The sequence below is a fragment of the Oncorhynchus kisutch genome, linkage group LG24, assembly GCF_002021735.2.
Source record: "Oncorhynchus kisutch isolate 150728-3 linkage group LG24, Okis_V2, whole genome shotgun sequence".
Taxonomy (NCBI): domain Eukaryota; kingdom Metazoa; phylum Chordata; class Actinopteri; order Salmoniformes; family Salmonidae; genus Oncorhynchus; species Oncorhynchus kisutch.
Genome location: NC_034197.2, coordinates 14,646,429 through 14,672,405, shown reverse-complemented (window position 1 = coordinate 14,672,405; position 25,977 = coordinate 14,646,429). Strand labels below are relative to the sequence as shown.

The 25,977-nt window shown below is 42.3% G+C and overlaps 2 protein-coding genes across 4 annotated transcripts; both read right to left on the bottom strand.

Annotated features, from left to right (window-relative positions):
• Positions 1 to 1,209: 1,209 nt before the first annotated feature.
• On the bottom strand, positions 1,210 to 7,390 carry xkr7a (XK related 7a). The gene is made up of 3 exons (XM_020458665.2): positions 6,823 to 7,390; positions 4,229 to 4,428; positions 1,210 to 3,660 (listed from the first exon to the last, which is right to left on the bottom strand). Exons 1-3 carry the CDS (start codon positions 7,353 to 7,355, stop codon positions 2,702 to 2,704), a joined length of 1,692 nt encoding a protein of 563 aa, XP_020314254.1. The 5' UTR covers positions 7,356 to 7,390; the 3' UTR covers positions 1,210 to 2,701.
• A 3,240-nt stretch (positions 7,391 to 10,630) lies between these two features.
• On the bottom strand, positions 10,631 to 24,715 carry LOC109869058 (ras-related protein Rap-1b). 3 transcript variants are annotated; one of them, XM_031803854.1, is made up of 10 exons: positions 24,555 to 24,684; positions 19,625 to 19,769; positions 15,512 to 15,610; positions 14,454 to 14,542; positions 13,548 to 13,616; positions 13,407 to 13,463; positions 13,173 to 13,313; positions 12,588 to 12,731; positions 12,300 to 12,415; positions 10,631 to 12,130 (listed from the first exon to the last, which is right to left on the bottom strand). In XM_031803854.1, exons 4-9 carry the CDS (start codon positions 14,508 to 14,510, stop codon positions 12,329 to 12,331), a joined length of 555 nt encoding a protein of 184 aa, XP_031659714.1. In that variant the 5' UTR covers positions 14,511 to 14,542; positions 15,512 to 15,610; positions 19,625 to 19,769; positions 24,555 to 24,684; the 3' UTR covers positions 10,631 to 12,130; positions 12,300 to 12,328. The 3 variants fall into 3 exon arrangements, with proteins under 3 accessions (XP_031659714.1, XP_020314482.1, XP_020314483.1); XM_020458893.2 differs by lacking the exon at positions 15,512 to 15,610 and having other exon boundaries at positions 24,555 to 24,715; XM_020458894.2 differs by lacking the exons at positions 15,512 to 15,610; positions 19,625 to 19,769.
• Positions 24,716 to 25,977: the final 1,262 nt, after the last annotated feature.

The following is a 25,977-nucleotide window of genomic DNA, read 5'->3' as shown; positions in this document are numbered from 1 at the left end:
GGATGTCCTTTGGGTGGTGGACCATTCTTGATACACAAGGGAAAGCGTTGCCGTTATTGACACAACCCTGTTCAAACGCACTTCAATATGTGTCTTGCCCATTCACCCTCTGAATGGCACACACACACACACACACAATCCATTTCTCAATTGTCCAAGGCTTAACACTCATTCTTTAACCTGCCTCCTCCCTTCATCTACACTGATTAAGGCAGATTTAAGTGATATCAATAAGGGGTCATAGCTTTCACCTGGTCAGTCTGTCATGGAGAGAGCAGGTGTCCTTAATGTTTTGTCCACTCAGTGTAAAGCGACCTATGTCCTGTGTGCATGTTTTATGCATGGGGATGAACAAACTATCCTGGCATCCAAAGCAATGCTTTTCCAACTAAGCTACAGATGCTAGAGAGGAATTTGTAACAACTGGTAGATACATCGTTACAATGGATAGAGATACATACTGTAGGTACAACGGATAGATACATCATAGGCATAGCCAAGGTATTGTTATACATTAGAGCCTATGCATTTATTCAACAAAACTTTGGACATCTTTGGAAATCTTAACCAATATATTTTTACATCAATTATTAGGGTCCTATTTACTCATTTAATTTCACCAATCGGTGCACTTCATGGTAAGTATATGGATCTTATTTATAACAGCCAACTACATTGAGAAGGTCGGTGATCATTTATATTGAATTACATTGTGCTGCAGATTTTCAATATTGTGCCCCTATATGAGATAAGAGTGGCTGGGTAGTGAACTGTTTTCTGTTGAAAGTGATGATAAATAATAAATAATTTTGTGGACACAGCCCCACCTGGCCCAATGACCTCTGGCTGGACTCAGGTGCCAGCAGCCAACAGAGTAGTGTTTCATAATCCACTGATCCACTGCTACATGAGACAGGATTTAGCTGTTTACCACTGGGCCATCTAATCAGAACAATCTGTCACTTTAGTAGAATGATTCGCTCGGTCTTTCTCTCCATCTGTCTCTGTCCGTCTGTCTAATTGTATGATTCACATTTAAACCATTCTACAGTAGTTTGATAACTGTATTTAACTGACCTAAAAGATGGATTTCCAGTTCCCACATGTACTGTACATGTATGTATATTTAGGATAATGAACTATATTTTGGATAACTGTGGATGCATTTGGTTACTGAAAATCACACATTGAAAGAATGACTTGGTCATAGAAGGTAAACACATTGCTCTTTATTTTCTCAACAACAACATAATGAAAGTCTTTGTTCTTTTTTTCTGCAGTGACCAGCAACAGTCTGGAAAGACCCGTTTAAGGCTTTGATTCTGGTATGTGTGTTTGAGGTACAGCCCAGTCAAACCAGTATGGTTTGATGGATGAATCCAGACCAGAACACTGTATAAGTTAAGCCGTGGTGTTATACACAGACTCAACAGATAGCACCAACATGGAGCCGTGGCTTCATAGTTCTGTGGCTATGTGGAGATACTGTATTCATCTGCGTGCTAACAGGAGAATTGAGTTAACTGGACAGCATCTTTCTACAACACAATATCATATGAACCCCAATGTACAACATACACATGTTCACCCGCTCCTCACATAAAATTGCTCCCAGTTTCAGCCTCTCAGCCACATGGTTCTGTCTTCTTCTTCTGAATTTAAAGTTAATACGCTCAATTTGTAGTGCTAGACAGATAGAACACTTATTTATGGAGCAATGACAACCTAGATACACACAAAGCACATACTGTATCATCATCATGAAGATTGAGAGAAATCTAAACTATTTTATACATGGCATCCGGAGTCCAGACAAGTTAGACATAATATAGCAATCCATGGTGCAGCAATCCTGCACATTCTGTATCCAGCCTACTTTCTATTTGTTGTACTACACGAATGTTGTTGTAATACCACACCAACTGTAGAAAACATAGTGTACTGAACATTCATCTCGATCAATTTTTTTCAAGTTCCCTTGCTCTTTAGAAATCGTCCTAAGGATTTTAGACAACTTATTAAGGCTTTGAGATTACTTAAACATGCATAAATAGCTATGACAAATCACACACAGCAGTAAGATATTCCATTGTCATCTTCAGGTCAAAATGTCCTGTTCCAGTAGCTCAAATAGATGGATATGTATTAAGCATACCCATGTGACTTATTTACTGTTATGGTGTATTATCATCATAAATTAACAGAAATATTGTCATAGGTATTCATAAGGTTTAGGTATTGTCTCTAATGGTATTTGTCTTGGCTTGAGAGGACATTATTTTGAAGCACGTTCATTGAGGATGGTTTCTCTCTGATTGACAGCTAGCCACAAAGCCCAGCTCCTCTTTCTGTGTCCCTCTGCATGTTCACTGATCCCTAACCTCTGACCCCTGGCCCATAACCCTCCCTGTACCATCCCCCTAACCTGAGAAATTATACTGACACCAATATACACACCTCACCTAGTCACCTACTTAAGCCACATTAGACATTGTGTATCTGTCCCAGACCTTTGATGTGAAAACATTTGGACACACTCCACCTCTCCATGTCAGTGTACCCTTGATGCTTCACAACACCGACGGGCGACAGAGCAGAACTGGAGAAGAACTGATCCTCAGAGGGAGTTAGTCAGCTGTGTGCCACTGTGGGGCCTTACCGGCTGGCTGGAAGCCAGTTGAGTAACAGCACTCTCTGCGGTTCACACCGTGGTCTCATACTCCATCACCTCTGTGGGAGAACCTAGACAGCGGTACTGGATCCTTGGTGTGACCGGAGCAGCACCCTCGAGCACCAGGATGGTTTTGCGCAGCCGGCGGTCGATGAAGTGGGCATCCCAGGCAGGGTACTTCTTCCTGGGCAAGTCAATACGGATGACTGGCCCCTCTGTACTAGGGGCAAGGGGTGGGAGAGTAGCCTTGACTCCTCTTTTAAGTGTTCGTACCAGAAACACGTCTGAATTAGCCCCTCCCATCTGCTCACGGTCTCCCCCTTTAGTCCTCTGCAGGGTCCTGGGGGGGCTGGCCACTACATCTGGAGGGAGAGAGGAAGCTGGGGAAAGGCAGGACTCCACTGCTATCTCCTCCGGCACCCCCCATCCCCACCCTGAGATAGGACCGTCAGGGTGCAGCAGGCAGTAGTATACAAACATAAAGAAGGTGCCCAGAGCGTAGCTACTGGCCACCATACACACTGTGAGCAGGGCATTGAAGTCTGACGTCTGTGGGGCGCGGTACAGATACCAGAATGTGGTGAGTGCCACGTTCTCAATAAATACAACCACACTGTAGACGAGCATACGGCAGCGTGTGCGCCCCTCCCTCACGCTAAACCAACAGAAAACATACACAATGCCGACCACCATGTTATAGATGATCTCCTCCCATTTGGACATGCAGAAGTCTGTTTCGCCTTGAATGATCCAGAATGTCATGATGCACCAATGGGCCACAATGAAGATACCAAAGTAGAGCTGGAATACGGAGGCGAACAGGGCAAAGGCCATCGTACGGGCTCCGATGGTAAACAGGTGCCACAGGATTTGCACAATGACGGCCTTGTAGGACATGGGCAGCTTGTCGTCCCGGGAGTCCCTTAGAACCTTCTGGTAGGAGGCAATCATCCAGGACAGGGACACCAGCGAGGCAGAGGCTGAGAGGCCTGGAGAGAGAGATAGAGGCAGGGAGAGACAGGAGGCAGGCAGAAAGAGAGAGAGACAGGAAAGAAAAGTAGAGGTTTAGCAGTGTAAAAGGGTCTGGCAGTCATGAGATTAAAAGAACTCGCTGCTGAGCTGAGTGTCATGTGAAGCAGAACGCTCCTTTGTAGTCTAAGGAATGCTTCAGGCTGGGGAAACATTCCTACAATCCAGACCAGTATGCCAGAATTTGTGTCAGCTTTCACCCATCTTGGTGTAGGCATTTTTAAATGAAGGATGTTGTGGATTGAAAATCTGGCGGTTCTGACTGAGTGATGTCACGTTTGGGGGAGTTTCAGAGGGTGATGTCACTAGTGAGTGATTATTAAGGTATAGGCATAAGCAATATAAATGGGTTTGGGTATAGAATGTGTCAAGATACTGGATAGTTTGAGATGGTGATTAGTATGGTAAAGGACCTGTCAATGTCAAGGATAGGCCATCACAGTGGATTGTATTGGGGAGTTTGAGATGGTCATGCCACTAGTAATTATTAAGGTTCAGGACAGTATTTGTGTTCAGACCGTGACTCACCCTGCAGCGGGAGGACCTGACTGGCCTGTACCATGATGCTTAGCTGCAGGACCAGCTGGGGGGCGCTCTTCAGGAAGGACTCCAGCAGGCGCAGCATGCTGATGTCAGCGCTCTCAAACATCATGCGCCAGTAGAAATGACGGCGCTCATGGTCCCCACGCCAGCGACTCTGCACCCCCAAGTACAAGGCATGGACATACCTGTGGAACATCAGACAGGACGAGGGAGGTGGGGGGATAGGGACAGAGAGGGAAGGGCATGAGTATGATATTATAATGATGTCACATTTTTTTTGCGAGAGAAGAATCTCCAGCTCTCAAGAAACACTCCATATCAATCTGTTTTATCCACATGACAGCACCATTCCAAGACAGATGGCTCATTGCAGCCTTAGTCCAGCCTCATTCTAGCAACTGAACTTCCAACTCTCCAGACAGCCTGGGAGCTGTCACTCCATCCAGACAGAAAAACGGGTAATCGTTTGTCTCTTGGTAGAGTGCCACTGAGCCTGAATCGGTCTGGTCACTTCATCCTGTCCTCTCCAGGCTACAGAAGTGATCGCGTTGACAATATAAAATGATACTTTCTCATTTGACATCAACCTCTCTAAATGGAGTGACTGTTTTTGTCATGCGTCATTACCTCTGACTGATTGTGTGAAAGAGAAATGTGTCTCTGTGATGGAGGAACAGGAACTAAATGTGGCTTGGTGATGGCTAGAGGGAGGATGGGACAAAACAGAACCCTGTCCAATAGTATCTCAATGAGCCCAGTGAACCAGGAGGGAGTTAGTATAACCCTTTCTGTTCTGGTTTCCTCTGCCTGGGGATGTCATATACACACAGCACACACATAAATGCATGCTTTTGTTTCCCACTGATGATTATTCTCATTCAAAGTGATCCAAAAGCATCCTGCCATGCCACTCCCATCTAATATCATCCAAGCTGATTTAAATATAATGAAAACATGCTTTGCTGACCCCAGAACAGCATCACTAGCCTTTACTCGCCTCTATCCCAGTGCACCTGTCTGTCTGTCTGTGTATCAGTGACAGTTCATTCCAGAGTTAACACCTGAGGGTAAAACACTCAATGGTAATCCTCTTTAATGTGCAGACACGCCAGTCCAAGACCAGCAGCATGGAACAGAGCACACACAACAGCTTTAATGGCATTACAGCTAATACCACTTTGCCTCAAGAGATTTTCAATAGACTCCTCAGATGGGACTGTACCGTGTCTCAATCTATACCAGGAAATAAAGAATATGTCAATCCTGCCCATGGAGTAATCTAAAATCAAATCAAAACAAATTTGATTTATCACATGCACTGAATTCAACTGGCGTAGACTTTACAGTGAAACACTTGCTTACAAACCTTTCCCAATGATGCAGAGTTTAAAGATACAGATGCTGTGAAAATGAGCAGAAAACTGATTTTGCAAAGAAAGAAATGATGGTGTGGTTGTCTATTCAAACAGTGTTTCTACAGTAGATCATGTGCCGGCAGACTCATTCAAGTGACAGTGAATTGACCTGAAGGTCGATCCCTCACATGTAATTGACATACAGTTGCCTAGCTATGTAAACTTACTTTCTGTCCCAGGGGAACAATGATAGAGAGAGAAAGAGAGAGAGAGAGAGAGGGTGGGGGATAGAAGGACATAGATAATTAATTATTTGCCTCTGAGGTCCATATCACTGGCTGCTGTGAATACTATTAGCCTACCAATCTTCTCACTACAGTTCAAGGCAACAGCTAGAGCCTGTCAAAACCAATCATCACAGACTATGGCTGATTCCAAGACTACTACTTCTGTATCTGTGGCTGATTCTGAAGACTACTGTATATGTGGCTGAGTAGACCTACAGAGCAATATATCTGCACTGTGAAATGCAATGAGGCTAAGATATATTTGTTACATCCTCCTAACATGTCTAGCCTATTTTTCACAATAATTTTGGCATGCATGGCATAGATAGAAAATCCATAACATAGGAAATCCATGTCCTGATATCAAATCCTAACACTCCCCATCTCACAGAAGATCCGACACTTTCACACTCAAACGATGGAAGAAAGACAAATGGGATGTGTGTGTTCATAAAGCGAATGGTGTGGATGAGTAGACGATTTTCCCCGGGAGATTATTGACCTAGAAGCTCGTGAGGGAGGAGGAGCCTACAACTCCCTAACCTCGTTACCAGACGTCAAAGAAAGCGATACAAAAGACATATCGACTTTGTGAATAGAGTAGCCTTCTCTGGGCGAGTTTAGTTTAGTAGGGAAAAGGCTGAAATTAGGAGATGTTTTAACAATAATGTTTCAAATTGAGCTGTTACAACAAACCCAAACATAGTAGCCTAGTAGGGATATAATAATGTTTTGATCACCATCTAAGCAGAACCCCGTCTCTCTCTCTCTCACACACACACACACACACACACACACACACACACACACACACACACACACACACACACACACACACACACACACACACACACACACACACACACACACACACACACACACACACACACACACACACGTTCAAGCCAGGACAGTATCAGTGTATGAGTGATCTTACCTCCAGACCTGTGCTAGCTGAAATATATGGATGAAGCATTGAAAGAGCCACATAAAGGCTCTGCAGCAGCCCCGGGCGCCTCCCATAGTGCCGGTCGTAGGCAATGCCCCGACCGCAGCATCGCGGCCAGCGCCCCCTTGCTCGCTGTCCTTGGTGCTGAAATGGCTCTTCGCTCCGGATGCTGCGACCACGGCAGCTGCGGCTGTGCTACTGTCGTTGGTATCCGAATAATCATAGGCGAACCACCTAAAACTCAACACCTGAACCACCACAGATGGAACTATCACGAAGACCAGTGTCAATGCAAACCACCAGTAGTTCCGCCTGAGGTAGTAGTCCGCGGCCAGCCACAGGTCTGAGGCCCCGTCCGAAAAGAACACCAAAAGTGCACATATCGTCCAGCTACAGTCGAGGAGCGAGTAGCGCTTCCTAGCAGGGTGGCACTGAGGCGAACGTTGAGCTGAACCGGACAGGCACTCGGGCGGGATGTCATTTCGCAACGAGACGGGTGCACCATCAGATTTAGCGGCCATGTTTGTTTTAGAGAAGAGAGTGGGCAAGGGAGATGAGAAAATGATGGAAGGGGGGAGGGGTCGCGTATATGTGTGAATGTCTGAGTGTGTGGGGGAGAAAGGGAGGGAGGAAAGGCGAGGGGAGGTGGGAAAGCGAAAACGATATTTCATAATAAATCCTGACGAAAAATGTGAATTATTTAGCTCTACCATATGATAGAAAATTAACAGTAAAATGTTAGCACGCTAGATCATCATACGATTAATGATTGTGCGGTTTTCTTTAAGACTGCATTTGCACTGGCAGGGGGAGCCATGATGAAACAGTTGGACGTTTCATCGGTGCTGAACCGAACTGTGCTGAGATGGCCGTTTTGACAACACAGCACACGGATCATCAACTAGATTCAGCCCCGGGCCGATTTTATGTTGAGCGGATGGTCAGGGGCCCGGAACATAATTACAAATCATTTGTAGACTGCATATGTAATGTTTAGTTTGACTAAAATATAATAATTTCAAGCCTGGCTTATATTTGTATACGATCACCTGTCTCTCTATTATGAGTGGGAATGAGCGGGAATAATTAAAATCACTTGGAGCTGAGTTCCTGGTGTTTTTACTGTCTTTTATGTCCAACAATGACCATTGAAAAAAAAAATGTGTGGGGGGGCTCAGAAAACTTGGGAGGCGAAATTAAATCAACAGTGCGCCGCCAGGTGGGGAAACCTAACATAGCAGATGTTAAAATGTAATTTTGCAAGTGCATTCAGTACTTTGCTTTATATGAGTAGGCCTAATTTGCTGTAAAGGAGATTGTTGCTCCTCTGTGTAGTTAAGGCCTACATGACCCATGTGCCACAAAGATACTGTACTGGAAACATGTCTTAATAGATGACCTATTAAATACCAAGAAAGGCATACTATGATGGTGTGACACACATAGGCCTGTCAAACCTGTCTAAAAGCAGGCCCCTATTTAATGATGTATATTTTTAAATGTAACCTTTATTTAACTAGGCAAGTCAGTTAAGAACAAATTCTTAATTACAATGAAGGCCTACCCCGGACGACGCTGGACCAATTGTGCGCCACCCTATGGGACTCCCAATCACGGCCTGATGTGATACAGCCTGGACTCAAACCAGGGACTGTAGCGCATTAGACCACTGCACCACTCGGGAGCCCATGTCTCCTGGTACAGTCTGTAATTATACTGACACCTACTGGTGGCAGGGGCGGACTTAGTGATTTGGAGGCCCCAGGCAGAGGCCAGGCAGAGGTGGCTTTCCCATTCACCCTCTGAATGGCACACCATGTCTCAATTGGTTCAAGGCTTAAAAATCCTTCTTTAACCTGTCTCCCCCACTTCATCTACACTGATTGAAGTGAATTTATCAGGTGACATCAATAAGGGATTTTATCTGTCACTTGGATTCACCTGGTCAGTCTATGTCAAGGAAAGAGTAAGTGTTCCTAAAGTTTTGTGCACTCAGTGTATGTATCCCAAGTATATGATGCTGTACATGTCCTCTGCTTCAACAACAATGGCAGTATTATCAGCAGCACCTGTCTTTTTACTAAAGAAATTTGTAATTTTTCTGTTCAAATGAAATCTTTATTTTTCTTTTCTCTGCCCCGCTCTGAAAGCATCTCATTGCTGCAACTTAATTTCAATCAAAGTCACTTTTACAATCATATCGTGTGAAACAATGCACGCAAACTCTTCAGGGTAGAATAGTATATTATTATAAACCAGTCCGTGGGTGATTCAATCGCAGACGGACATCAGGATATGCTGTTTCTCTTTTTACTGAGACATGGCTTACGTACACTTGATTCTTCTATTCTGTAAATCAGGGTGAGAGGCATGTTTTCTCAAACAATTCCTGGTGTATCAAAGTTAAAAACATTGCAACTGCTGTTCGCCCAGCCTGGAGTTTCTTGATGTTAAAATGCAGAACCCACTATATGCAGAGGGAATGAATGTGTTATCATAACTGTGTACATACCGCTAGAAGCAAACACCAAGGCGGCACTCAATGAACTTCAAGGCTAGGCACACTGGATCCACTCCAATTTGCCTACATACCCCAACCAAAAACCTTGGATAAACGGAGATATCTGTACAATGTTGAAAGCCCGTACTTCAGCATTTAATGTCAGCAGAATCAATCCCAATGATTCTTATTGGCTCCACATCCAAATCACACATCTGCACAAGAGAAACACCTATGTGAGAATGCTGTTCATTGACTACAGTTCAGCATTCAACACTATTGTTGCCAAGCCCTGGGTCTGGACACATCCCTCTGCAACTGGATCCTGAACCTCCGAACGGGCAGACCACAGGCTGTGAGGATTGTGAACACTCTTAACACAGGGTCCCCCCAGGGGTGTGTCCTAAGTCCTCTACTCCCTATTCACCCACGACTGTGTGGCTTTGAACGACACCAACCCCATCATCACGTATGCTGATGACACAACGGTTGTAGGCCTGTTAACCAACAACGAGTCAGCCTATAGCGAGGAGGTAAGAGAACTGGCATTGTTGAATCATGACAACAACCTTTCCCTCAACATCAGCAAACCAAGGAGTTGATAGTTGATTTCAGAAAGCCGAGGAGGGAACATGCCCCATTCCACATCAACGGGACTGCAGCAGAGTCACAAGTTCCTCGGAGTTCACATCACAGAGAACTTGTCATGGACCAACACCACCACCACTCACCAAGAGGCACAGCAGCGTCTCTACTTCCTAAGGCCGCTGAAGAAATTTGGCATGTTGCCCCAGGTCAATCAATCAATCAAATGTATTTATAAAGCCCTTCTTACATCAGCTGATGTCACAAAGTGCTGTACAGAAACCCAGCCTAAAACCCCAAACAGCAAGCAATGCAAGTGTAGAAGCACGGTATTCCGCAAATACTACCGCTGCACAATCAAGAGCATCCTGACTGTCTGGTATGGGAATTGCTCCATCAATGTTGATGTCCTAATGAAACTTTAAACTTGTTTCTACTATTTTGAGAAAATATCACAGTTTAATATGAAATATATACATGGAGAAAAAAAGTGATCCATTCTGAATAATTATTCTGCTGATTGGATTAATTTACTTCTTTGGAGGCCTTTTTTGTCAACAATGTGGCCTCATTAACCTGGGCACAGTGGCCAGGTTAAACACCCTTCCTCCAAATTTCCTTTGCAGCTTCCCACAGATTTAGCTGCTTTTGAATCGAGAATAAGAGTGCCAAGCTGAGCAGCCCACGACAGCGGGTCGTTTGTTTGGGGGGTTGTATTTGATTAACGTTTATTGAAAAAGTATGGCATTCAACCACAGAGGACAAACATAGGTACAAGGTAAGCATTTCATAATTAAACATTTTTTAAGTATTGAGCATGGGCGAATTTATGTAGTCGGACCTGAATTCCACAAAGCCTGGTCTCTGCTCAACCCCATTGGTGGAGTTCATCAGTAACTTCCTTCACCATGGAGTTGAGTTTAGTCAGCTAGGTCTGACATTTGTGACACAGCCGCGGAAGCGAACCCTGTTGCAGAACAATAACAGGTGACCTGTCTGCCTTTCCGCTCAGCAAGCCTGGCACACACCCTGCACCTGCTTGGGTGGTTCCTCATAAGCCAAGTAGTAGGCCTTTTGCTGTGGCCACGTCTCATGAAGAGCCACTGCTGTTGCATTTCTCCAATTCCTGCATGTGAACATCTCGAGCTTGTCTGCTGCATCGGCCATTTTCTAGGATAAGTTAACAGGCTTTTAAATCATATCATTTAAAAAAAGGAAACTCTAAATCAGGCTAAAAATAATGGGCCTGAATTAGACAGGATGAACTGTGACGATTGGAGGCAGCAGTTGGCGCATCAGTAACGATGCGACATGGCTGTATTTCAGAAAGGCGAGCTGTCTCATTCTAATTCTATGCCAACAATCATTTAATGTTCCCGCAAAACACTAGAGACTTGCAACAGGCAAAAATTCTTCACAACTATTGATTATCATCATGTATAGAGAAAATAAAATGCATTGACAAAAGATAATGAAAATGTACATTTGTTTATCATTCATAAAAGCTGGAAAATCATTTGCGACAAGGTAACAAGACACAATAGAGTTGGTTTAGTACAACATATTTTCAACCTCAAGACAGAAATCAAGTCTCCTTATTTCCCCTATTCTATAAAAACACACTTCCCACAGCTTCATTATTCAAAAAAACTAAACAAGAATATATTATGGGAAAGACGAAAGCATTGCAGCTTCCCATATAAAACAAAGTCACTTAGTAAATATGTTATTTGATGAATACAACTTCTTAAAAGTAATAGGAGAAAGAAAACATGGAAGTTGATGCATTACTGTTGACACAATTACTGCAGATGGGTAAGGTAATGAAAAGGGCCAATATTTACCATGATTTATTTTGCAAACATTTTGAAATGAGCCAAAGATATGAAAATATCTGCAAACAACCTAATTGTCCAAATCCACAATAAATTGCTTGGTAGTCTTCTTTGTTTTAAATTGTAATTTATAAACCAGGGGAAAGGGAAAACTCTTCATCACAAGGCTGTCCCATTGACAAAATTAAAAAGAGAGAAAAAGGTATGGATTTCTTAACCATTACAAAGCAAAGAGTATCCATGAAGAATCCTCCATTATTAGAGTGGTGAAGTAGAGAATTACTTTTCTGCTATTGTCAAACATCTCCATTCGTTATTGAAAGGGCTTGAAATGCTGGCACGTTCCAACTGGGCACCAGTATTGTATTGCAGCTTCCTACAGGTAGAGACAGAGGACATGTTTTCTTATTCCTTTTTTCAGTTTATTCTGACAGAAAACAAATATATCAATGCAAGTACATTAGCTGGTGCCATACTCATGGGACGATGATAACATTAGACACAGATTCCATATCACCCATTGGATCCCATCTTAGCCCACTCACTTGGCTCAGAGCTGCTGAAAGGGGGAGCTTCAGAGCAGTGTGCAATTTGACTTCTTTTCCTTCTTCCTTTCTATCGGTGTTTTCCTATTGATCTGTCTGACCAGGTCATAGAAAATCTAAAGCAGACCAAAGGAGCCAGTAGTTAGAGATACATCTGTTATAAGCCCCAGATAATCACACTTGTTTACTTGATGAGATGTATATTCTTATTGCAATTCTCGTCAACTCCGAGACATAACATACATTCATTCAGTTCAGGTGACTGGAAATGAAAGCGGTGGGGCTTACCTCATTAACGTTGATCTTTGATTTAGCTGAGGACTCTAGAAAGGCACAGTTGTTCCACTGTCTGGCCAGGTTCTGACCCTGCTCCTTGCCCACCACACGCTCATCCTCCAGGTCACACTTGTTGCCCACCAGGATCATGGGGACCTGATACAAAATAATGAGAAATAGACTGAAGACAATGAGAGACTATAGCTCTTTACCCTCTTGCTTTCCAGAGCAAAAATATAGGCCATATAAGTCTCCATAACGTGACAACAAATCAATAATGTACTAACTCCGCATGTGGCAGAAATAAGAGCTAAACTGAAACTGGCAAACAACTCTCATGACATTTCTACTTTGTTATTGCTATGCTCTTCCCGCACAGAGAATACCCTATTGAGAGAACCTATGGCTTTCAGAGCAGTAGGATTACAAAATAAGAGCCAACAGACTCCTTAATTTAAAACACCATTAAAATTGCATATAAATCATAAACGTATCATAGATTTCATAGCAGCTGTAATAAATGCATTGACAACGAGGCCCAAGTGTTGGAAGCAGGTCAATGACAGTGACTGAGCCCTGATAAGCTACAATACTCACATCCTCAGTGTCCTTTACTCTCAGGATCTGTTCCCGAAGGTCCTGTAGATCATTAAATGTGGACTGCGCCGTGATGGAGTATACAAGAGCGAAGCCTTGACCGTTCTTCATGTACAAGTCCCTCATCGCTGTGAACTGCTCCTGTAGAACAGCAGAGGAAAGACTCCATGACATACTGGTCATATTTACTGTTAAAATCTGTCACCATGGCTAACATGGACACATTCTACCTACTGTTCCAGCTGTGTCAAGGATTTCAAGCATGCACTGTTGCCCATCCACTTCAACTTGCTGTGGGAGAGAGGGAGTAACGTTTAGTAGCCTTTTGACATCAGTGGTGTCAATTGAAAAGTTGGTAACTATAGGGCAGCTTACCTTTCTGTAGGAGTCTTCTATTGTGGGGTCATATTTTTCCACAAAAATACCCTGTACAAATTGGACAGTCTGGAAGAGAAAAGGCAAGGGGAGAACATGAATGTAGAGAGTGACTCATACATTCTCCAAATCAAAACAGCCACTCAATCAGGGCTCTAAATTAAACATTTTCATTGGTAGCACAACATGTGCTTCAAAAATAATTAATATTGGCCCAATAAAGGCTGTACCTAAATCGTATTTCCTGGAAAATAAGATACCAGAAAATAAGATTTTTTAATTGATTTAGATACAGCGTTCATTGGGCCTATATGACTTGTCAATATTTTTGAAGCACATGTTGTGCCCAGGAAACGAATCTGTTTCCAGGGTACAACATCAGTTTATTATAAAAGTTAAAATGTTGATACAAATACCTGTCATTGAAATTACAAAGTAATTTGTGGAATATTAGGTTAGCTAACATTGTGGGGGAAAAAACTGTTTCCTAATGAGCTGCATAATGCGGTAACATGACTGAACAAGTTGTTAACGGCCCAGGCCATGGTTTATGAATGGAAAATACGGCCCGCGACATGGTTTATGAATGGAAAATATGGCCCGCCAATGCATCCAGCTGCAGCGCCAATGCGCAATAGAAGGGGGAAAAAAAGTAGTGCCGGTAATATGGTCACAACTTTTCAACGGTTTGGGCTACAGACGAGCTGTTTTTTCTCTAGGGCAGCTTAATCATTACAACAATTATTATGGCAGATTTTTTGTTCTAGGTGCACTGGTGCTCCCAAATTGAAATTCCAAGTCACAGAGCAAAATATTTAGGGGCATATGCGACCAAAATGGTCACACTTTAAAGCCCTGCACTCAATGCACCCAGAATGACTCAAAACAGAAACCTTTACTACTAACCAGTGCAGATTTGCCTACACCTCCTGAGCCTAAAACCACTAGCTTGTATTCACGCATGGTGGGGTTACTTCACTCGACGGCACAAAAGTCTGCAAGAGATGAGACAAAAGAGAGAACATTGGTTAGGCCTACTTACGTCACTATTTATATAATTTTACACATTGCAGGCCACACATGAGGAGAAGCCAATAATTCCCTTCGGTTTTCATCAGCTCTAGACGCCACATTGTGGGCGGTTCCCTTGGCTCGTCCATTATCTAACTACTTTAGTTATACATAGCCAAGCCTAAACATAACTGCCTTGTCGCGGTAATCCCCTTTGACAATACATATTCAGAAACTGAAACTCCCCTCTGCCAAAAGAAGGATCTCTCTTTCTGACTCACTATCCAGGTACATCTGCCGGCATGACAAGGCCTTCTTTTCAAAAGAAGGAAACAAATAGAACCAAGATGACCCAGATAATTATTTCCCCCTTATAAAATGACGCCCTATAACACTTGAGTGACAGTGAACTGATGCTAATTGTCAAACAGCTCAGTCTCTATGGAGACGGTAGGCAATAGCCATAGTGTCACAAATAGCTTCATCTAATTAGCATGCATAGGAGAAGGCCATGTCAGGTGAGGCGTCGCCGCCTCTATCAGCTTGGCAAGGTGAGAAGTAAGGCTTGTTAAAATAGCACAACATTATAAAAAAACTCATCACTTTTTATGACTTGATATTACAAAGCTATCCCGTAATCGTTTCCTGTTCTGTCTTGGAGCCAGCCATGGAAACGTGAGGCACCTGCCAAGAGAAACTTTTCTCGACAGAATATTATCCCCATGACACCTTTGTTATTGTTTTGTCTGTATTCCAACGGGACCACGTTGAAAATAAGTGGGATCGCTTCAACGTGTTGTCATTGCATCTTTTCCTCCAATAAATCAATGTCTCTTTATGTCCAATAGGAATTACTAACAGGCATAGGCAAAAACTCCTCCATGAGAAAATACATTTTATGTGCTGTGCAGAGAAACAATCCAAACCCACTATCATTATCTAGCTATGCAAACCTAACAAATTCCAAGCGGCAGCAGCATGAGACTTGGGCGGTATGCGGGATGTTACAAAGGTCCATTCAATCCTCAGGCCATTGTGATACACCCCTTCCTCTGTGAAAATTATGTGCATATAGAAAAAAACAGAACAGAGATCATAGTAAGAGAATGACAATTGCTCTTCTTAAATAATGACCAAACCAAGAAAGGACACTTCTGTGTTTGTTTCTGATATTAGCCCATTTTTAGAAGCAGAACCTACAGCTGCAATAAGAATACGAAACAAAGTGTGTGTCACAAAGGTTTCAGAAAGACATTTCACTTTTATCTGATGGCCTTTAGTTGACTGATTACAGGTGAAACATCTGGAGTAGCACTTAAGCAAATACAGTGAGCTCCAAAAGTATTGGGACAGTCACATATTTGTTGATGTTTTGGCTCTGTACTCCAGCACTTTGGATTTGAAATGATACAATGGACAATGAGGTTAAAGTGCAGACTGTCAGCTTTAATTTGAAGGTATTTTCATCCATATCAGGTGAACTGTTTAGAAATTGTACATAGTTCCCTGCATTTTAGGGGACCAAAAGTATTGGGATAAATTCACTTATACAGTGGGGAGAACAAGTATTTGATAACCAGCTAAATCTGCAGTGTTTCCTACTTACAAAGCATGTAGAGGTCTGTCATTTTTATCATAGGTACACTTCAACTGTGATAGACGGAATCTAAAACAAAAATCCAGAAAATCACATTGTATGATTTTTAAGTAATTAATTTGCATTTTATTGCATGATATAAGTATTTGATCACCTACCAACCAGTAAGAATTCCGGCTCTCACAGACCTGTTGTTTTTCTTTAAGAAGCCTTCCTGTTCTCCACTCATTACATGTATTAACTGCACCTGTTTGAACTCGTTACCTGTATAAACGACACCTGTTCACACACTCAAACCTCTCCACAATGGCCAAGACCAGAGAGCTGTGTAAGGACATCAGGGATAAAATTGTAGACCTGCACAAGGCTGGGATGGGCTACAGAACAATAGGCAAGCAGCTTGGTGAGAAGGCAACAACTGTTGGCGCAATTATTAGAAAATGGAAGAAGTTCAAGATGACGGTCATTCACCCTCGGTCTGGGGCTCCATGCAAGCTTTCACCTCATGGGGCATCAATGATCATGAGGAAGGTGAGGGATCAGCCTAGAACTACATGGCAGGACCTGGTCAATGACCTGAAGAGAGCTGGGACCACAGTCTCAAAGAAACCCATTAGTAACACACTACGCCGTCATGGATTAAAATCCTGCAGCGCTCGCAAGGTCCCCCTGCTCAAGCCAGCGCATGTCCAGGCCCGTCTGAAGTTTTCCAATGACCATCTGGATGATCCAGAGGAGGAATGGGAGACGGTCATGTGGTCTGATGAGACAAAAATATAGCTTTTTGGTCTAAACTCCACTCGCCATGTTTGGAGGAAGAAGAAGGATGAGTACAACCCCAAGAACACCATCCCAACCGTGAAGCATGGAGGTGGAAACATTCTTTGGGATGCTTTTCTGCAAAGGGGACAGGACGACTGCACCGTATTGAGGGGAGGATGGATGGGGCCATGTATCGTGAGATCTTGACCAACAACCTCCTTCCCTCAGTAAAAGCATTGAAGATGGGTCGTGGCTGGGTCTTCCATCATGACAACGACTCGAAACACACAGCCAGGGCAACTAAGGAGTGGCTCGGTAAGAAGCATCTCAAGGTCCTATAGTGGCCTAGCCAGTCGCCAGACCTGAACCCAATAGAAAATGTTTGGAGGGAGCTGAAAGTCTGTATTGCCCAGCGACAGCCCCGAAACCTGAAGGATCTGGAGAAGGTCTGTATGGAGGAGTGGGCCAAAATCCCTGCTGCAGTGTGTGCAAACCTGGTCAAGAACTACAGGAAACGTATGATCTCTGTAATTGCAAACAAAGGTTTCTGTACCAAATATTAAGTTCTGCTTTTCTGATATGTCATGCAATAAAATGCAAATTAATTACTTAATGATACAATGTGATTTTTCTGGATTTTTGTTTTAGATTCCGTCTCATAGTTGACGTGTACCTATGATAAAAATTATAGACCTCTACATGCTTTGTAAGTAGGAAAACCTGCAAAATCAGCAGTGTATCAAATACTTGTTCTCTCCACTGTATGTTTATTAAAGTAGTAAAAAGTTAAGTATTTGGCCCCATATTCGTAGAACGGATTGACTACATCAAGCTTGTGACTCAATTTGTTGGATGCATTTTCTGTTTGTTTTGGTTGTGTTTCAGATTATTTTGTGCCCGATAGAAACGAATGATAAATAATGTAGTGTCATTTTGGAGTCACTTTTATTGTAAATAAGAATATAATAGGTTTCTAAACACATCTACCTTCATGTGGATGCTACCATGATTACAGATAATCCTGAATGAATCGTGAATAAGTATGAAAGTTCTTGACAAAGTTAGATGCACAAATATCATATACACCCCACCCCAAAAAAATGCTAGCCTATCCTTTTATTGTAATGGTAAGAGGTTTGCATATCTTGGGGATATATTTGTGCATCTAACTTTAACCTGTCTCCTCCCCTTCATCTCCACTGATTGAAGTGGATTTAACAGGTGACATCAATAAGGGAATTGTCATGGAAAGAGCAGGTGTTCCTAATGTTTTGTACACTCAGTGTGTGAATTTGTCCCAATACATTCCCCTAAAAATGTGGGGACTATGTACAAAATGCACTGTAATTTCTCAACTTTTCACCTGATAGGTATGAAAATACCATCAAATTTAAGGAGAAGTTATTTTTTACAACCAAATCTCTACTTTGTATGTCAATGGCATGTTATAGAAAGGTCCAGACAAATGTATTGTGACGTTTTTGAAATCACTTCCTCATCCTCGTTGTGTAGTATAGTGGCCCATAAAATGACATGAACAAAAGCTCCAAAAACACCCAGAGGCTCCAAAACACCCAAATACATCATTTTAGAAACAGCAAAGCTCTCAGTATAGTGATGCAAGTCTTTAGATGTTGTACACATGAAATTGTGTCAATCCAAACTTTACCCGCAATGTTATATTCCATTTAGTTGTGACTTGAGCAATACCCCTCCGTCCATTTTACAGGTAACTGACAAAATAAAGGAAACACTTGAGTAAATGAGGGATACAAAGTATATTAAAAGCATGGGGTGCTTCAACACAAGAAGTTCCAGACACTTGTAGAATCTATGCCAAGGTACATTGAAGCTGTTCTGGCAGCCCAACGCCCTATTAAGGCACTATATGTTGATGTTTCCTTTATTTTGGCAGTTACCTGTAGCAGCAGGCTACACAGTAAATGGAACCACTCGAGACGGCTTGAATCGTGCAAAAGGGACTATAACATTGTGGATAAAGTTCGGAATGACAACTTCATGTGTACAACACCTAAAAACCTGCATCACTATACTGAGAGCTTTGCCATGTGTAAAATGACGTTTTTTGGGTATGTATTTAGATTTGGTTCATATTTTTTCAGGGCCCCCATACTACACAATAATGATGAGGAAGTGATTTGCTGTTTGGGGTAAGTTTCTCTAAAACATGTCATCACAAAAAATGTGTCTGGACCCTTCTACAGTATAACATTCCATTTACACCAAAAATAGAAATTTGGTTGTATATTTGTCTGCAATTTAACCTCAGTCATTGTACCATTTCAAATCTAAAATGCTGAAGAACAGAGCCCAAATAACAACAAAGTTTCCCTGTCCCCAATACTTTAGTAAATCACTGCAAATGCCTGTAGAACTTCACATGGTCAATCCCAATGTCAGTATTCCTGCAAACCACAGCTGATATGGTGAGTGTCTCCATGTTGACAGGAATTTGGCACATCCACCATGCCCACTGCACACCAGCACAGTGAGCACACTAGCCTCTTGATATGTTATAAGTCAGTGAGGGTTCAGAACCAGTATTCTCTTAACATAAGCCTACATGTTATTTTATGTTTTACTAAAGCTCTGTGAGTGGTGCGTTCCCAGTCAGCATAGAATAGCCTAGTTTCTGCACTGAAACTCATTTGATAGAAAAAACACCCACTCTAAGGACATAACCTACTGTGCTCAAGGCTGGAAACGACAACTCCCCACTACATCTAGTGAGGGAAGGCTAGCAGTTCCCAGGACACTGACATCTGTGGGCAGGTGTGGATGCTGTGTTGGGAGCCAAAGGAGCTAGGCTACTCCAAAGAATCCCCACAAAACTAGGAAAAAGACAGAAGAAATATATAAATTGCATTTAACTTTTTGTGAATAATCTTAGGCCTGCACTTTGACAGAGTTGGGAGTGGGACACACATTGCCAAACAGTAGGTGTACATTAGCCTGAATCATCTACTCATCGGTGAGTATGTTTACATGCACACTAATAATTCAATATTAAACTGATTATGACAGAATGCCGAGTATGGCGTTAGTCACGTAAACACCTTACTCTGCTTATCTTAATTGGCGTAATGTCATAATCGAGAATCATACGCCGATTAAAACACCTGGTTTTCTGAGCAATCTTTCAAATGGTAACAGCTTAATAATCGCTCCAGCTGGATATTTGATTTGCGCATTTGCCAGTGTGTGGTAGCGCAAGCATCCCTCTTATGTGCGAGTGAAGTGAGTTCTGAAAAACTGAACGTATGCATCATCTTATAAATATTTTTCACATACAAACTTTTCGTCAGAACTCAGAATCAAAAAGTCTTCTCAAAAATAAGGCAGTGGTAGAACGTTTATTTTGATTGGGTATTTCCTACATTGATCAAAAGTCCCATCAGTAGCCTGATTTCATGCGTCCATGTAAACGGGACTATTACATTAACCTGACTATCCACAATAATCACATTATTGTGTGCATGCTACCGTGCTGTGTTGGGAAAGCTTCTCTGAAAATGGAGTTTACCAAGCTACCAATTACTTCACATTGGAAGAAGTTACACTAGACTAAAGCTACTCTTAAGAAAACTATAGTTTACCTAACTAAAGTTACTTTGATGAGGTAGTTCATCCAAACTACGTTGTGAAAATGTGTCATCAGTAAATCTGTATTGTCAGACTACAAATTGCAAGAACAAATCACTTTGGGGTCATATGTTAACAGAATGTTTAACGGATTAATGGAATTTAGCCTATTAATTAAACCCCAAAACAGCTTCAAGTGAGAATAGGGCAAGTCCGATACCAAAAAAGTACATTTTAAAAAGTTGTGTAGTTCCAGTAGTTAGCCTAGCTACACGGCATAAAAGTAATTAACTACTGAAAACTGGACCTATATTTTAATTTAGTTCAACTACCACCAAGCTACTGGAAAATGTAATGAATTACTAGCTAGTTGAACTACTGTACGTGTACACAAAATATTACGAACTCCTGCTCTTCCCATGACAGACTGACCAGGTGAATGCTATGATCCCTTATTGATGTCACTTAAATTCACTTCAATTAGTGTAGAAGAAGGGGAGGAGATAGGTTAAAGAAGGATTTTTAAGCCTTGAGATGGATTGTGTATGTGTGCCATTCAGAGGGTGAATGGGCAAGGCAAAACATGTATGTACTAGAGGTCGACCGATTAATCAGGGCCGATTTCAAGTTTTCATAACAATCGGAAATCTGTATTTTTGGACACCGATTTGGCAATTTTTTTTTACACCTTTATTTATCCTTTATTTAACTAGGCAAGTCAGTTAAGAACACATTCTTATTTTCAATGACGGCCTACGAACGGTGGTGGGTTAACTGCCTTGTTCAGGGGCAGAATGACAGATTTTTACCTTGTCAGCTCGGGGATTCAATCTTGCAACCTTACAGTTAACTAGTCCAACGCTCTAACCACCTGATTACATTGCACTCCACGAGGAGACTGCCTGTTACGCGAATGCAGTAAGAAGCCAAGGTAAGTTGCTAGCTAGCATTAAACTAGCAGAAAACAATCAATCAATCACTAGTTAACTACACATGGTTGATGATATTACTAGTTTATCTAGCGTGTCCTGCGTTGCAACATAATCGATGCGGTGCATATTCACGAAAAAGGACTGTCTTGCTCCAATGTGTACCTAACCATAAACATCAATTTAGTTAATATTGCCTGCTAACCTGGCTCGTTGCGAACTCTGAAGACTATTTATTCCGTACAAAGACAGCGAACTTCGCCAAACGGGGGATGATTTAACAAAAGCGCATTTGCGAAAAAAGCACAATCGTTGCACGACTGCACCTAACCATAATCATCAATGCCTTTCTTAAAATCAATACACAGAAGTAAATATTTTTAAACCTGCATATTTTGCTAAAAGAAATCCAGGTTAGCAGGCAATATTAGCCAGGTGAAATTGTGTCACTTCTCTTGTGTTCATTGCACGTGTATATGCGACAGTTTGGGCCGCCTAATTTGCCAGAATTTTACGTAATTATGACATAACATTGAAGGTTGTGCAATGTAACAGCAATATTTAGACTTATGGATGCCACCCGTTAGATAAAATACGGAACGGTTCCGTATTTCACTGAAAGAACAAATGTCTTGTTTTCGAGATGATAGTTTTCGGATTCGACCATATTAATGACCTAAGGCTCGTATTTCTGTGTGTTATTATGTTATAATTAAGTCTGATTTGATATTTGATAGAGCAGTCTGACTGAGCGATGGTAAGCACCAGCAGGCTTGTAAGCATTCATTCAAACAGCACTTTCGTGCATTTTGCCAGCAGCTCGTCGCTGTGCTTCAAGCATTGAGCTGTTTATGACTTCAAGCCTATCAACTCCTGAGATTAGGCTGGTGTAACCGATGTGAAATGGCTAGCTAGTTAGCGGGGTGCGCGCTAATAGCGTTTCAAACGTCACTCGCTCTGAGACTTGGAGTGGTTGTTCCCCTTGCTCTGCAAGGGACATGGCTTTTGTGGAGCGATGGGTAACACTGCATTGAGAGTGGCTGTTGTCGATGTGTTCCTGGTTCGAGCCCAGGTAGGGGCGAGGAGAGGGACGGAAGCTTTACTGTTACACTGGCAATACTAAAGTGCCTATAAGAACATCCAATAGTCAAAGGTATATGAAATACAAATCGTATAGAGAGAAATTGTCCTATAATAACTACAACCTAAAACTTCTTACCTGGGAATATTGAAGACTCCTGTTAAAAGGAGCCACCAGCTTTCATATGTTCTCATGTTCTGAGCAAGGAACTTAAACGTTACTTTTTTTACATGGCACATATTGCACTTTTACTTCTCCAACACTTTCTTTTTGCATTATTTAAACCAAATTGATCATGTTTAATTATTTATTTGAGACTAAATAGATTTTATTGATGTATTATATTAAGTTAAAATAGGTGTTCATTCAGCATTGTTGTAATTGTCATTATTACAAATACTTAAAAAATAAATTAAAATGATATATATATATTTTTTTTATCGCCGATTAGTCGGTATCAGCTTTTTTGGTCAGTATCGGCGTTGAAAAATCATAATCGGTCGACCTCTAGTATGTACTGTCTGTATAAATTGTCAAACGACCTAAAAAGAGGGACAAAAATATGACCATACTTTACATTTCAAAGTCATCGAATTTTGAGTGTTTATTTAATGTTCAAAGCATTCTGAATTCATCTAACGTGGTCATAGGCCTAAGCCATGTCAAAATACATAGAACTAGCTTTAAAACAGCACAAGTACCTTCCCCAGACGCCCGTCTAGGTCAAATCACCTGTGCGTAACAGAAGGGGGCCACTAGAAGTTTGATCCAACCGTAATGTAGCAGGTAAAACAGTGTACAGTAAGTGTGTATTTTGCATTTGAGAATCGATTCACGTTTAGATGGAGTAATTTGGCAATGAAAATAACATGCAAGGACCTTAGTTGGACCTAAAGGAGCAACGGTACAGTTAGGTTCCTTCAAGAGGACATATTGGGCTACACTCTTAAACTTGACAGATATGGTCTAAAAATCCTGACTTGAATGCATACAAAAGGAACACCTGATGGGAAATTGCTTTTATTTGCACATGGGTGTGCTCCTGAATGTCAAATCACGTGTCAAATCTTACATTCTCAAAAGACAACACCAGCCACCCTTATTTACATAAAGAAAGATTGCATTTAGCAACTAGTTAACTAGGCAAGTCAGTTAAGAACAAATTCGTATTTACAATGACGGACTAGGAAAAGTGTTAACTGCCTTATCAGGGGCAGAAAAACAGATTTTTACCTTGTCAGCTCTGGGATTTATCCAGCAACCTTTCAGTAACTGGGCCAACGCTCTAACCACTAGGCTACCTGCCGCCCCTCAATCTATCCATCTAGATCAGCCTTTCCCCAACTCTGCGGTCCTCGGGATCCCACGTTTAGATTTTTGCCCCAACACTACAATGCGGATTCAAAACGTGATGATTCGTTGATTATTTGTATCAGCTGTGTAACGTTTCTACTGTACTTAGGTCAAAAACCAGAACGTGCACCGAGTTTGGGAAACCCCGACTAGTTGGCTAACTAGCTAAATAATAGGAAACATAACTTGCAACTATGTGTCTGACATCACTTCGACAAAAGAACGTTTCAGTGTAACGTTAAAATTCAGAGGAAGGGATCAGCTGTACCTAGCCAGTCAAGTTAGATAGCGAAGTTTGCTAGCTAAGCTAACGTCCCCCCGGTCCGATTCAAAGTTATAGCTAACAACTAATGTAGCTAGCCGAGCCAACCGGGTAGTGCCTGGCTAAATTCTTAATAGTTAGTCAATTAATGTTCAACTAGCCAACACGGCTAGCTAACTAAGGCGTGTGAACCACTGGTGTGAACTAGCTACAGACAACTCCCTTCGGCTTGTTGTGTTAGCTAGCTGCTGCGCTAACGTTAGCCTCCCTTAGACGTTCCATCCGGCCTGAACGTTAGCTGTCCTACTTGGCCATCCGACACGTTTCTAACATTTTCACGACCTATATACATGTTCGAGTATTGATTATCCCCAAACTGTTGCTATGACCAGAGATAATCGTTACTCACCGTGTTTTGTCTCCCCGCCACCTCACTGGAGTAGCTGACTTCAATGAACCTCCGCAAACGTCAATCCCTAGCTAGCTAACCTCTCCCACCATAAATGGCAACGGACGGTGCACACTAGCTACTGTAGTTTCAAGGCAGCCTGACGATTCACAATGTTGTAGTCCATAAAACCATAATGGCTCATCTGAGTATCATGGCAACCATGCACTCACTGAAAGTGCAAATGTTATTAAATAAGATATTACAATTGTAATTCCATAGTCTTCGCGTTGTAAACTTGAGGACTGACAAAAACTATAAAGTAGGCCTACTGCCATACAAAATCTGTTTGGATAATGTGGGCATGCAGAATACTGTAGTCGTGTATGCAATTAGAAAGCATACTTTCCACTTGAAGTCCCAGAAATAAGCCATCCCAAACATATCAGAGGAAACAGTCAAACAGATGCAAGGAAACAGCAAGGGTCTTCAACTTCAAGCCAAACACACACACACACACACACACACACACACACACACACACACACACACACACACACACACACATATACATATATATATACACTGCTCAAATAACACATCCTAGATCTGAATCTGATCTTTTTTTCTTTACATAGTTGAATATGCTGACAACAAAACCACACAAATATTATCAATGGAAATCAAATTTATCAAACCCATGGAGGTCTGGATTTGGAGTCACACTGAAAATTAAAGTGGAAACCACACTACAGGCTGATCCAACTTTGATGTAATGTCCTTAAAAAAGTCCAAATGAGGCTCAGTAGTGTGTGTGGCCTCCACGTGCCTGTATGACCTCCCTACAGCGCCTGGGCATGCTCCTGATGAGGTGGCGGATGGTCTCCTGAGGGACCTCCTCTCAGACCTGGACTAAAGCATCCGCCAACTCCTGGACAGTCTGTGGTGCAACGTGGCGTTGGTGGATGGAGCGAGACATGATGTCCCAGATGTGCTCAATTTGATTCAGGTCTGGGGAACGGGTGGGCCAGTCCATAGCATCAATGCCTTCCTCTTGCAGGAACTGCTGACACACTCCAGCCACATGAGGTCTAGCATTGTCTTGTATTAGGAGGAACCCAGGGCCAACCGCACCTGCATATGGTCTCACGAGGGGTCTGAGGATCTCATCTCAGTACCTAATGGCAGTCAGGCTACCTCTGGTGAGCACATGGAGGGCTGTGCGGCCCCCCAAAGAAATGCCACCCTACACCATGACTGACCCACCGCCAAACCGATCATGCTGGAGGATGTTGCAGGCAGCAGAACGTTCTCCACGGCGTCTCCAGACTCTGTCACGTCTGTCACATGTGCTCAGTGTGAACCTGCTTTCGTCTGTGAAGAGCACAGGGCGCCAGTGGCGAATTTGTCAATCTTGGTGTTCTCTGGCAAATGCCAAACGTCC

Excerpts from the sequence above, each read along its gene's own strand:
- xkr7a (XM_020458665.2), bottom strand. The coding sequence starts at position 7,355 with ATGGCCGCTAAATCTGATGGTGCACCCGTCTCGTTGCGAAATGACATC. Across the intron at positions 4,429-6,822 it reads CAGCTAGCACAGGTCTGGAG|GTATGTCCATGCCTTGTACT; the intron begins GTAAGATCACTC and ends GATGTTCCACAG. Across the intron at positions 3,661-4,228 it reads TCAGGTCCTCCCGCTGCAGG|GCCTCTCAGCCTCTGCCTCG; the intron begins GTGAGTCACGGT and ends CTCTCTCTCCAG.
- LOC109869058 (XM_020458893.2), bottom strand. The coding sequence starts at position 14,510 with ATGCGTGAATACAAGCTAGTGGTTTTAGGCTCAGGAGGTGTAGGCAAA. Across the intron at positions 13,464-13,547 it reads TAGAAGACTCCTACAGAAAG|CAAGTTGAAGTGGATGGGCA; the intron begins GTAAGCTGCCCT and ends TCTCTCCCACAG. Across the intron at positions 13,314-13,406 it reads TCCTTGACACAGCTGGAACA|GAGCAGTTCACAGCGATGAG; the intron begins GTAGGTAGAATG and ends GCTGTTCTACAG.